Here is a 12,786-nt window from a genome sequence, read left to right as displayed (position 1 = left end):
AGTACCTATACTGTAACCTCCTGTACCTGCAGAGGCTCTGCATCTTTGGCGGAGATGGTCGTGACAGAGGTGAAGATGAGCTGAGACGAATTGTTGCTCTCAATGAACTTCACACATCTGTGGAAACAATGACAAAGACAGCAAGATAAGGTGGAGAGAGTGATGAAGAGACTGTTTCTGAGTGGTTTGTCTGACGTTCTACGTGCATGAGCGTCAATGTTTAGTACTGTTACGGTCAGAAGTCTGAATAAAGTATTGATTGTGTATGGATGACTACACGGTGTGTGTGTGTGTGTGTGTGTGTGTGTGTGTGTGTTTGTTGACCTGAGCTGTTGGTGAGACTCTACCAGGAAACAGAGGTAGCGGTTCTCACAGAGGTCAGAGGTCAGGAAGACTTTAGACGCCTGGCTGCTCATCTCCCTGCAAAACACCAACAGGTGAAGAAGACTCACGCCAAACACCAACAGGTGAAGAAGACTCACGCCAAACACCAACAGGTGAAGAAGACTCACGCCAAACACCAACAGTAAGCAACAAAAACACGAGTGAAACAAACAGCATACTGTAATATAAATATCATAGCTGCCACTCATTTCTGTAACGCATTAACAAACTTTAGTGTTTTTAGGTTGTAGTCGGGTCAGTTTTAAAGCCAGAGTGAAGATACTGGTATCATATGAGACTAGAAAACCTAACGAATCCATCGGTATCAACTCGTATAAAAGCACCGCCTACTGACCAATCAGAGCTTGATGTGCACATCCTAAAATAATATTACGCAAAGAAGTTAAAGTCATAATCCAGCCTAAAAACAACCCATTTCAAGGACAGCTGGCTGGATGCTGTGTGTGTTGACCGCTTTGAATTATGTTTTATATTTATAGTTTTACTTGGTCTTGAGTCCGTTTCACACCGCCGGAGACGGGACGCAGCTGAAGGAAGGCTGAAATAGTCAAACTCGCCACATCGTAAGCAAAGGGCAGTATTCCGTTAAATTAATAAATCTTTTAATTTACGCATTCACACATCGGCTATTTGTTCTTGTTAGTCTGGATTACGTGTTCTTCGTATATGTCTGATATTATAGTTTGCTCTTCTTGGCTCTGCTGACCGTAGACTTGTCCACGTTTGTGATTGGTCAGATGATACAAAACAACCCGTTCATGTGAACGCGCTCGTAACCAGACTGAGAAACTCTGGGTTGATTTACCGAGTTGATAACCAGCACCGTAGGACCGCTTAGCGGGATCGCGGTTGTTAGGGTTAGTGAAGCCAGATAACAAGAAGATACCCTGGGGATGTTGAACTGGCTTCGTAGTACAGACCTCTGGTATTTACTAGTAAATCCTAACAGCTATGTACCTAAATAAATAAATACATACATAAATATATAAAAGGTCAGTCACTGAAATAGCTAAGAAAAGCTTAGAAAGCTAAGTAGCCCTATTAAAGCTAAGTAGCCGGAAAAAAGGCCAACACATTCAAATAAAACTCAATAATGTATTCTGAATAATTGTGTTGTCTGTAGGGTTCAGTCCTGGTGATGATTACCTGTGGCCGCCAGCTGTGACCGTCTCGCTCCACAGCTGCTCCATGCAGAGGTCGGGTACGATGGGCTCCATCTCCGGCACCAGCATGGTGTCGTTGACCGTGCTGTTGGGAGAGGTCATCAGGCCCCCGTGGTGCCCCCTGGAGGACGGGCTGTGGAAGGACGTGTTGAAACGAGCCGCGCCTGAAAAGGACGGAGCTGCCATGCCTGGGGAGTGGGCGCGGCTGGAAGAGAAAAGGGACATACAGTAGATCACAGTAGAGTGTTTGACCACTAGTGGAGAGGGCTGCACCGTTATGGACAAAATGATAATCATGATTATTTTTGATCAATATTGATATCACGATTATTCATTGATTTTAGCAACAACATTAAAATAAACACAACACTGTTTTCACTTCCATGCTGAGCTACATTCCTGCTAATGGATACATTTAGTGATGCACCGATACCACTTTATTCAGACTGAGTACAAGTACTGACATTTGGGTACTCTCCGATACCGAGTACCGATACGAGTACTTCTCTGTGCCAAAAGAGCCTCGTTAACAGCCAGCTGGAGGGTGTGAGCGACACACGGCAGGCTGGGGAGTCCTGCATACGAGGCGGTGCGCCGCCACCGGCTCTAGGTCGGATTGGAAAGGCTCGAGGTGAAGGTGCTTCCCGGGGCCGTGGACAAAGCGTCACCGGGGAGGACTGTCCTCAGTGCTTTTGCGAGTACGAGTACATGAGTACAGTATCGGACCCGATACTGGTATCGGTATCAGTATCGGTGCATCCCTTTATAAATTATGGAAAACAACTGACATTGCAATCTGTTTTTTCTGCTATACAGTATGTATTTCAATATGAAGAAAAACAGGAATATTCACCCTACCCTTTTTGTTAGCTATATTTTAAAGTTAAATGCATCAATCTGATGCACTTTGAGAGCAAAATTAGCAACAATAAGAGCTAGATAAACTATTTTATACTCTTAATTTAATCATAAACACATTGGTTGTATACTGTAGATAATATCTATCCCCAAAAGTGAAGCCAAAACATCTGGATCACCAGCTGATTTGATCTGCAGCAGAGTTTTCTATGAGCAGAACGCACATTTTAAACGTCAATATCTCAGGCGATCATGTTTGTTTAATTGTGGGAAGAAGAAAAAATTGTGATCGCGATTAATATTCGATCAATTGTTTTCCCTACTAGTGGAGTAATGTTTAATAATGAGTAGATTTTTGCAGAAGGCAATGGAGCAAATGTGTGTGTGTGGCAACAGACTGAACAAAATAATGACTCTGCATCGTACACTGGACTAAAGCTGAAGAGCTGAAGTTTAAGGATTGAACCAGATCATCCTGCGTCAATACTGACTTCATTTATTACACATTTTGATCTTAAAATATGTTTCAGTTGTGCTAAAAAAGGCTAATTTAGCTTGTATGTTGGTAGGGCATTCTTAATCAGGCTGGAAGGTAACCTATCCTTGTCCATCTGTGTAACATACTTTATATGTCCTCTTGATTGTTTTAAGTCAATTTGAAGTGAAACTCACCTGAGGGCAGCCATGTTGGATATACTGGGGGACTGAACGCGGGAGTGTAATCCTGGTGAAGAGGTCATGATCCTGTTCTGGCGGCTGTGCAGAGCGCTGTAGTGGAGAGGAGAGCCGGTACCGACGGCACAACTAGGAGCAGGAAGAAACAACGACGACGGGGTCAGAACACAGCAAGAGACCAGAGATGCTCTTAAAGGAATAGTTCACCCACAGAACAATCAATTCTCCGCCTGGCAGATCATGTTTTCATGTTTCTTCTTTGTGTGTTCTCTCAGGTTTTGTAGCCGGTGTGGGACATTCCTCGTATAAAGTTTAATAAGTGTAGACATAATGAGATGTGAAAATACTTTCACTTCACTTTTACCTCGTTCCAGTTGCGGGGCCGAGCCCGGTTGGCCCGCTGCCACCGGGGGAGTCCAGGCGGGAGATATTACGGAGGTGAGAGGACAGTAACCCTGACGCCATCAGACCCAGCGGAGTTCCTACTGGATCTGCTGTACACCGCAGGACTGCAGAACGCTCCTGACGGAGGTCAGAGGCTCCAGGTTAGGGACAGGTAAACTCTCTGTGTTTGTTTAAGTGTGTGTGTGATTACTCACATCCTGTGTGACTTTGCGAAGGGCCCAGACGGAGTGTGTTCCCTGTACAGTGTCATAGGAGACGACTACGGAGGGCTGACAGCAGCTGAACACGATCTTCACGCTGGCATCGGACGCATACTGCACACGGGAGCCCTCAAACTGACCTGAAAACATTCAGAAGATGGATGGATCAGACTAGAGACCTAGAGCATTCAGAGGATGGATGGATCAAACTAGAGACCTAGAGCATTCAGAGGATGGATGGATCAAACTAGAGACCTAGAGCATTCAGAGGACGGATGGATCAAACTAGAGACCTAGAGCATTCAGAGGATGGATGGATCAGACTAGAGACCTAGAGCATTCAGAGGATGAATGGATCAAACTAGAGACCTAGAGCATTCAGAGGACGGATGGATCAAACTAGAGACCTAGAGCATTCAGAGGATGGATGGATCAAACTAGAGACCTAGAGCATTCAGAGGATGGATGGATCAAACTAGAGACCTAGAGCATTCAGAGGATGGATGGATCAAACTAGAGACCTAGAGCATTCAGAGGATGGATGGATCAAACTAGAGACCTAGAGCATTCAGAGGATGGATGGATCAAACTAGAGACCTAGAGCATTCAGAGGATGAATGGATCAAACTAGAGTCCTAGAGCATTCAGAGGATGGATGGCTCAAACTAGAGTCCTAGAGCATTCAGAGGATGGATGGATCAAACTAGAGTCCTAGAGCATTCAGAGGATGGATGGATCAGACTAGAGACCTAGAGCATTCAGAGGACGGATGGATCAAACTAGAGTCCTAGAGCATTCAGAGGATGGATGGATCAAACTAGAGTCCTAGAGCATTCAGAGGATGGATGGATCAAACTAGAGATCTAGAGCATTCAGAGGATGGATGGATCAAACTAGAGTCCTAGAGCATTCAGAGGATGGATGGATCAAACTAGAGACCTAGAGCATTCAGAGGATGGATGGATCAGACTAGAGTCCTAGAGCATTCAGAGGATGGATGGATCAAACTAGAGTCCTAGAGCATTCAGAGGATGGATGGATCAGACTAGAGATCTAGAGCATTCAGAGGATGGATGGATCAAACTAGAGACCTAGAGCATTCAGAGGATGGATGGCTTTCCTAGCTAGATTGACAATAAAGGGGTTTCTGAGCAGTTTACACAACACAAGTGCTCGCCATCCAATCACTGAAAAAAATGCAATTCTTGCAGAAATCTCCAAATGTCAAAAGTTTTTGATCCCAAATCACAGCATGTCTTTTTCTCTGGTGTTCCTCAAGGTCTTGGTGTCTTAATGTGATATTTTATTATTGATCATTTTTATCAATCCTCCAGTGGTAAACAATGGTTAAATTTAGCACCTAATCTGTGTAACAAATGGAATCAACCCAAAACTTGGTGCAACAACTTATGAGACATAATAGAGCATGTGTTTGTGATTGTGTGTGTTTGTGTTTGTGATTGTGTGTTTGTGATTGTGTGCGTGTGTGTCGTACCTGCAGGCTTACACACTACTGGTGCGATCTCGTCTAGAGGATGCAGCATGCTGAACACAGTGGGAAGAGGTTCCCTGTAGAGAGAAAGAGCTCAGTACCTCAGTTACCTGCCAAAACAATACGGTGTACATGAGTGTGTGTCTGAGAGGTTTTAAGCTGTGATGTGTGAGTGACTGCATCACTTCACGTGGGTGTTTGGATCTATACAGTGTGTGTGTTTGCTGCCAGCTTGTGTGTATACTCATGTGTTGGAGTGTGCAGTGTTAGTGTGTACCCTGGGGGGCTGAGTTGTGCGTCAGTCACTGAGTTTTTTCGCTCTAACAAGAGTCCAAACTTTGTCGCCCACACGTTTGAGACCTGGAGGAGACAAAAGGGGATAGTTTTTAACATGGTGTTGTGTAATAATGACAATAATTAATGATACTGATACCAGTATCGGTTATCGGGTCCGATACTGTGCTCATGTACTCGTACTCGCAAAACGGCTCCGATACAACGGCTCCGATACCACTTTACGGTAGTGTGCCTGAGCCCGCGGGGCCGGGATCCCACCTCAGCCGGCGTGCACCGGCCCTCACTTTCATTGCCCCACGGGGTTCTGTTCGCACCCTCTGATTCGCATGTGCGTTAGACTCCTTGGTCCATGTTTCAAGACGGGTTGGGTGGGTTGCCGACATCGCCACAGATCCCTTTTACGTGGGCCAAGCCCCGATCTGGCGGCACGATGCGGTCGGGGTGCATTGAGGACAGTCCGCCCCGGTCGACAGTTGCACCGGGAGCAGGGGGCCCTGTACCTCCCAGTTGCGGCGAGGTCCGGACAGGGAGCGCTGTAAAGCTGCGGCCGCGAGCCACTTTCGCCCCGAGCCTCTCCAAGCCGTCCTAGAGCCGGTGGCGGCGCACCGCCTCGTATGCGGGACTCCCCAGCCTGCCGTGTGTCGCTCACACCCTCCAGCTGGCTGTTAACGAGGCTCTTTAGGCTCAGAGAAGTACTCGTATCGGTACTCGGTATCGGAGAGTACCCAGATGTAAGTATTGTACTCGGTCTGAATGAAGTGGTATCGGTGCATCCCTACTAATTAATGTTTTAATTTACTATATTAAGTAAAGAAACAAATATCATTTCTGTAACTTGACCAACATACTTTAAGATGACATAAAGGTAACTCCTTAAACCTGCGATAACTGGTGGAATATAAAGTCATCCTATCTGTGTATCTGTCTCCTCTGAGCAGCACACAAACACAGTTTCTGTAACTTGCTGATAAAAACACATCCCTGAATCAAATTACATCTTGTTGCTGTGCAACAGACTGATGAGACCAACACACACACACACACACACACACACACACACACACACACACACACACACACACACACACACACACACACACACACACACACACACACACACACACACACACACACACACACACACACACACACACACACACACACACACACACACACACACACACACACACACACACACACACACACACACACACACACACACACACACACACACACACACACACACACACACACACACACACACACACACACACACACACACACACACACACACACACACACACACACACACACACACACAGAGAGGCTATTGATGGGCTTCATTCACACTGTCAGCGATCCAAAGTTCCCATTATTATTGGTTATCCAGACAATGGTTCAACCCTGGGGAGTACTGGATCACTACTCTGACCAACGCTTGCTTGCACATACATACACACACACACATTATCACAAGAAGCATCCAGCATGTAGAAAAGAAACATCCAGGGACGTTGCATTCAGTCGTACAATGTGACTCCGATTTTCCTGTTTCTATTTTTATAATCCTGTTTTTATAACGCACCACATCTCAGTCAGTCGGACTACTCTGTCAGGCCTTCAGCTGGTGTAAAACACGGCCGCATGTCTGCTAATAACATCTAAAAAAGTCATGCCATATTACACAGATTGTGTGTGGTTACCAGAGAAATTTAGAGTTGACTACAAGATTTTACTTTTCGCTTTTAAAGCCTGGAATGGGCGAGCCCCAGCGTATCTCAGTGACCTTTTACATCCTCACTGTCCTCCGAGAACACTGAGGTCACTGATAAGCTGCAGCTTTCCATCCCAGACAGTCGTTCGAGGCGTAGAGGGGACCGTGCCTTTTCCATGGCCAGGCTCAAGTTGTAGAATTGCCTCCCTCTACATGTTCGATTAGCCCCCACCGTCGCATGTTTCAAATTATTTATTTTTTTTCTCTTATTTTGTCTGGCTTACGATGTGTCTAAGAAATATCATTATGTGTTTTTGTCATTCGTGGAACTGTCAAAGTTAACGAGATAACGCGTTGAGGCAAATTCCGGTTTGATGCCACTAATTTTTTTAACGCAGTAATGCAACTTTCAATTTTTAGGCTGTAGCGGCTCAGTTTTAAAGCTAGAGTGAAGATACTGGTATCATAGTAAACTATAAAACCTGAAGAATCCATGTTGATAAGAGGATTAAATACTTGACAAATCTCTCTTTAAGGTTCATTTAGAACAGATAAAACATGTGTGATCGTTGTTAATCGATTGAGAGCCAGAGTCGTTTGTGAACTTGTGCCTTTTCCTTTTTACTGTGTAAAGCACTTTGGTCAATCGGGGGTTGTTTTTAAACTGTGCTACATAAATAAACTGACGTGACTATATAGTAAATATTCTCACAGGTTGGAAGGTGAAGACTTTCTGTGATACACTGAACAGAATTGGTTGTTGATGCTTCATGCAGCAACTTTGCTCCTTGGTAAAGAGCAGCCCCAACATTTTTCTGGATATTAAAGTTTGAAGACTTTAAATATCCATAAATACGTAGCACTAAGTATATAACCTGCACACATCACCATCATGTTTGGGCTGTGGTGAGTTACACCAAAGGAAAGTGACAAGAGAGGAAAAGGATCAAAGGTTGGTGAACCCAGCTAGCAGAAATTTAGCAGATGCTTTTGAATTTCTCTGCAAGTTTTGACTCCCCTCTTCCTCTGAGATACAAGACACCCCACCAGTGTCTCTCTCCCACCTCACCTGGAAGGGTAGTGGTGTGATGAAATCCTTCCCGGTTACAGTGTGAACGTTGACACAGCTACTCTGGATGATACACACTGTCTGCTCCACTTCTTCTTCTGCAAAACAACATTAAAGATTAAAGAACTTCAACAGAACTGCAATGTAAATCAATAGATAACTTGAAACAAGAATTTAATGATTCAGTACCGTCTTTCTTGTTCTGAGGAACAGCAAAGTTACACCATAAGGCCTGCAGACAGAATAAAAAACATTGATGCATAAAAAAGCTGCTTTGGTAAAGCAAAAGGACAATTTTCCAGACAGAACTCAACAGTCTCTTAGATGTGCCCTCGTGTAGAAGCATTCAGTAACTGACCTGCTGCACCGGGCTGTCGACGGTGAAGGCCTTATATACGTTGGAGGCTTGGGTCCGACTGCCCTGGCTCCAGACGACCACAGTTCCTGCTGTATAGAGCTCCTCTTCAAACTCCACATCCTCCTCCCTGACTCCCTTGCAGCCCTTCCTAAGCTGCCAGCATTCCTGCCAATCAAACAGATACATTAAGGCAACATAGCAAGGACTGAATCAATGAAAAAGTAAAGAAGTAACATTACTTTTAGAAACTTGGTAGTTCTATCTATTGCTTACTTTACTTTTAGACAAAGACTGTCAGTGCCATACAAACATCTAAATTCAATTTCCTTTCTGTTGATGTACTTCCTATTGTTCTCCTTGTGCATGACTTTTGTCTTCTTTAATGTTTCATAAAACAAAAGTGCTTGTAGAGGTGGAATATAAGTATCATTGTATAAAAGCCATGTACTGTAATGCCATGCAGTCTCACCCGTTCTCTCTCCTGCAGACTGACTTCCTGCAGCGACCCCACCAGGCCGGCGGCGCCATCTGACGACCAGAGCTCGGAGGCGGGCTGGAGCTCTCTGAGCTGCAGGTTGAAGGCGTTTGGATGGTTCCTGCAGTGTTCGCGGCCAAACGGGACAAACGACTGCAATTCCCCTGCTGCAATCATCGTGGCTGTCTCTTCATACACGACTTCCGACATGAGTTCCAGATATCAGCATTATTTCTGGGAAGAATTGGGATGAGGAAGACAGAAAAATATTTACAATAAGCAATAAAACCCTTATTTCAGTTCGTAGCCACAGCAGAAATCTGATGGGTTTAACACATTCTACCAGACTCTCCCACTGTTGTGCACGTAGATAAGGAAGATATGGAGATAGACAGCATCAGGGGAGCTCAGAGTAAAGAGGAGGAGTTTCTATGTCATAAAATAAATATAGAGCCATACCGTTACGTAAAACTCAAGCGTTGTAAAAATATTCAAGTCCATGAATGTATTAGTAGTATAATAAGTATTTTTACTACAAAGGAATGAAGTCTGGGGTCCAGAGACAAGACTGAAAAAGGGATAAACACCCAATTGAACTGCCGCCAGTATGAACACATAAGAACCAAAATAATGCTTAAATTATTAAAACGACATTGTAAACCTTATTGCTTTGGCAATACTACGCTGACATGTTGTCATGCCAGTGATTAAATATTTTTAATCTGAAGTGGACAAAACTACTATCACAGTCAAAAATATTGAAGACATTCATTGAAGATAGCAATGTGCCTTGAGAATTAGACTGAAGCTTAAAGAAGCCCACTTTACATGTCAGTGAGGATCATTTATTATCATTATAAATAGAAATGATCCTCTCTGACACATGACCGCTATGATAGCTATGTATTCAGAACATAAAAAGCCTACTTGAGGGGTTTAAGCTGGTCCCCTTCACAATAAACAGTTTCATTTAATGCTAGAATAAAACATGTTCATCACACTGACCTGATTATAATGAGCACATTTGATAGGTAATTATTAATGTTGACTTAATGACGTTATTTTCTTTCTGTTTACACATCACTGAGTTAGCTAGGGTGAAACAGTACACTGAGTTAGTCATCTGTAACCTCATAACCTCACTACTGTTCACTGTATAGTTAGAAGCATCGCTATAACAACACACACAAATAAACATGTCATATTATTTCTACTGTTGACACTGACAGATGCTACATGCTAGCAGCTAGCTGGACGTCGTCATGTTAAAACTAGTTACCCTAAAGTATGATTAATCATGATTAAATATGATTAGTCATGATTAAATATGATTAAATATATTAATCATGATTAATCATGATTATTTATGATTAAATATGATTAAATATGATAATTTATGATTATTTATGATTAAGTATGATTAATTATCAGTCAGAAACAATAAACAGTCAGAATCCTGTTTCTTGACTTCTCCAGCCCCGTGTTCTACAGGACAAGCTGGCCAGGATGCAAGTGGACCCACACATTGTGACCTGGGTCACGGACTACCTCACCGGCAGACCACAGTATGTCAGGTTGAAGGACATCACATCTGACACTGTGGTCAGCAGCACCGGTGTTCCACAGGGGTCTGTACTGGTCCGCCTTCTCTTCACCCTCTACAGGGTGGACTTCAACTACATCTCTGAGTCGTGTCACATTCAGAAGATCGCTGAAGACACGGCTAACTTTTTTACTGTCTTTTTACTGACATGTTTTGCACGATGGAACTGTGATGCTGGAAACTTGAATTTCCCTCTGGATCAATAAAGTTACTATCCATCTATCTATCTATAGATCTATATAGATCTATAGATATAGATCTATATCTATAGATCTATATGATTAGATATGATGAAATATGATATTAAATCAGTTTCAGTCCTACCTCACAAACAGAAAACAGTTTGTCCCCATCAGAGACTCCAGTTCCCCCCCGGCCCCAGTCAACCATGGTGTACCTCAAGGCTCTGTGCTGGGACCCCTCCTCTTCACCATCTACATGCTCCCCCTTGGTCAGATCATCCGCCACCACGGTCTCAGCTTTCACTCATATGCTGACGACACACAACTATATCTCAGCACCAAACCATCCACCCAGCTCCCCCCACAGTCACTTGTAAACTGCCTGCATGCAATACAAATCTGGATGTCATCAAACTTCCTAAAACTAAACAGCAACAAAACCGAGCTCATGGTTGTGGCTCCCAAGGCCCTACTCCGGAAGGTTGGAGATCTCCACCTGGACGTTGACGGCTGTTCCTTCTCCCCATCCTCGGAAGTCCGCAACCTGGGTGTCATCCTGGACCCAACACTATCATTCCAGTCTCATATCAGGTTCATCACCAAATCCGCCTTCTTCCACCTAAAAAACATCTCACGTCTCCGGCAATCACTCTCTGACTCTGTGGCAGAAACCCTCATCCACGCTTTCGTCCCCTCCCGTTTGGACTACTGCAATGGAGTTCTGTCCGGGGTTCCCAGCAAAGCCCTGGACAGGCTCCAGTATGTGCAAAACTCGGCTGCCAGGGTTCTCACCCGCACCAAGCCCTGGCAGCACATCACCCCCACCCTCATCCACCTCCACTGGCTCCCGGTCAAGTCCCGCATCACCTACAAAATCCTCCTCCTCACCTACAAATCCCTCAATGCCCTGGCTCCTCAGTATTTATCTGACCTCCTCCACCCTTACACACAGCCCCGGAACCTTAGATCCTCAGGCCCGGGTCAGCTCTCCATCCCTCACACAAGAATGAGAACTTTTGGGGACAGAGCCTTCAGTGTGACCACCACACAGAGCTCTGCAGCATGTCATCAGAGTAACAGGACCACCACACAGAGCTCTGCAGCATGTCATCAGAGAGTAACAGGACCACCACACAGAGCTCTGCAGCAGCAGCATGCTAACCCTCTGAGCTAGCTGAGGCTAGCATTAGCTTAGCATTAGCTTAGCATTAGCTTAGCATCAGAGTTAGCTCTCTAACCTGATAGAGTAGAATCTTCTGTCTCTGGTCGCGGAGTCCTCGTCTCTTCTCTCTCTCGCAGAGTGTGGTTTGATCTCAGCTGGTCTCAGCATTAGAGCAGGGTTAGAGGAAACAGAAGCTCTGGATGCCGGACTGCTCATTTGGCGCCATCTTTGATGTCCCGACATCCTCTTCCTTCCAGCGGCGACCAATTAGCGGCGAGGACGAGGCGAGGACGAGGCGAGGACGGCGCTGATTGGCTGCCTTCATCCGGGTACTTTCATCCCCTTTCCTCCTCCTCCTCCTCTTCCTCATCCTCCTCCTCTTCATCCTCCTCCTCCTCCTCTTCATCCTCCTCTTCATCCTCCTCTTCCTCCTCCTCATCCTCCTCTTCATCCTCCTCTTCCTCCTCCTCCTCCTCTTCATCCTCCTCCTCCTCCTCCTCCTCCTCCTCCTCCTCCTCCTCCTCTTCATCCTCCTCCTCCTCCTCTTCATCCTCCTCCTCCTCCTCCTCCTCCTCCTCCTCATCCTCCTCATCCTCCTCCTCCTCCTCCTCCTCATCCTCCTCATCCTCCTCCTCATCTTCCTCTTCCTCCAGAGAGGAGAGGATTAAAATAGTTGTTTCTTTATTTCTAAAGATAAACGTCTAGATCTGATGATGTGCAGAAAAATA

At 45.0% G+C, this 12,786-nt stretch overlaps 1 protein-coding gene across 1 annotated transcript in view; it reads right to left on the bottom strand.

The window, feature by feature from the left end:
* Positions 1 to 12,304, bottom strand: part of anapc1 (anaphase promoting complex subunit 1) — a 48,326-nt gene extending 36,022 nt beyond the window's left edge. The window contains exons 1-13 of the mRNA XM_074645410.1: positions 12,135 to 12,304; positions 9,106 to 9,345; positions 8,637 to 8,801; positions 8,468 to 8,510; positions 8,279 to 8,376; positions 5,476 to 5,558; positions 5,202 to 5,275; positions 3,701 to 3,846; positions 3,466 to 3,623; positions 3,099 to 3,230; positions 1,552 to 1,773; positions 325 to 420; positions 27 to 117 (exon numbers count right to left, since the gene is read on the bottom strand). Coding sequence (XP_074501511.1) covers positions 27 to 117; positions 325 to 420; positions 1,552 to 1,773; positions 3,099 to 3,230; positions 3,466 to 3,623; positions 3,701 to 3,846; positions 5,202 to 5,275; positions 5,476 to 5,558; positions 8,279 to 8,376; positions 8,468 to 8,510; positions 8,637 to 8,801; positions 9,106 to 9,321 — 1,524 coding nt within the window. The 5' untranslated portion in view covers positions 9,322 to 9,345; positions 12,135 to 12,304. The remainder of the gene's footprint in view (positions 1 to 26; positions 118 to 324; positions 421 to 1,551; positions 1,774 to 3,098; positions 3,231 to 3,465; positions 3,624 to 3,700; positions 3,847 to 5,201; positions 5,276 to 5,475; positions 5,559 to 8,278; positions 8,377 to 8,467; positions 8,511 to 8,636; positions 8,802 to 9,105; positions 9,346 to 12,134) is intronic.
* Between the last annotated feature and the right edge of the window lie 482 nt (positions 12,305 to 12,786).

This window comes from Sebastes fasciatus, chromosome 9, assembly GCF_043250625.1.
Source record: "Sebastes fasciatus isolate fSebFas1 chromosome 9, fSebFas1.pri, whole genome shotgun sequence".
NCBI lineage: Eukaryota > Metazoa > Chordata > Actinopteri > Perciformes > Sebastidae > Sebastes > Sebastes fasciatus.
The sequence above is the reverse complement of the archived record's forward strand: the minus strand, read 5'-3'. Positions and strand labels throughout refer to the sequence as shown.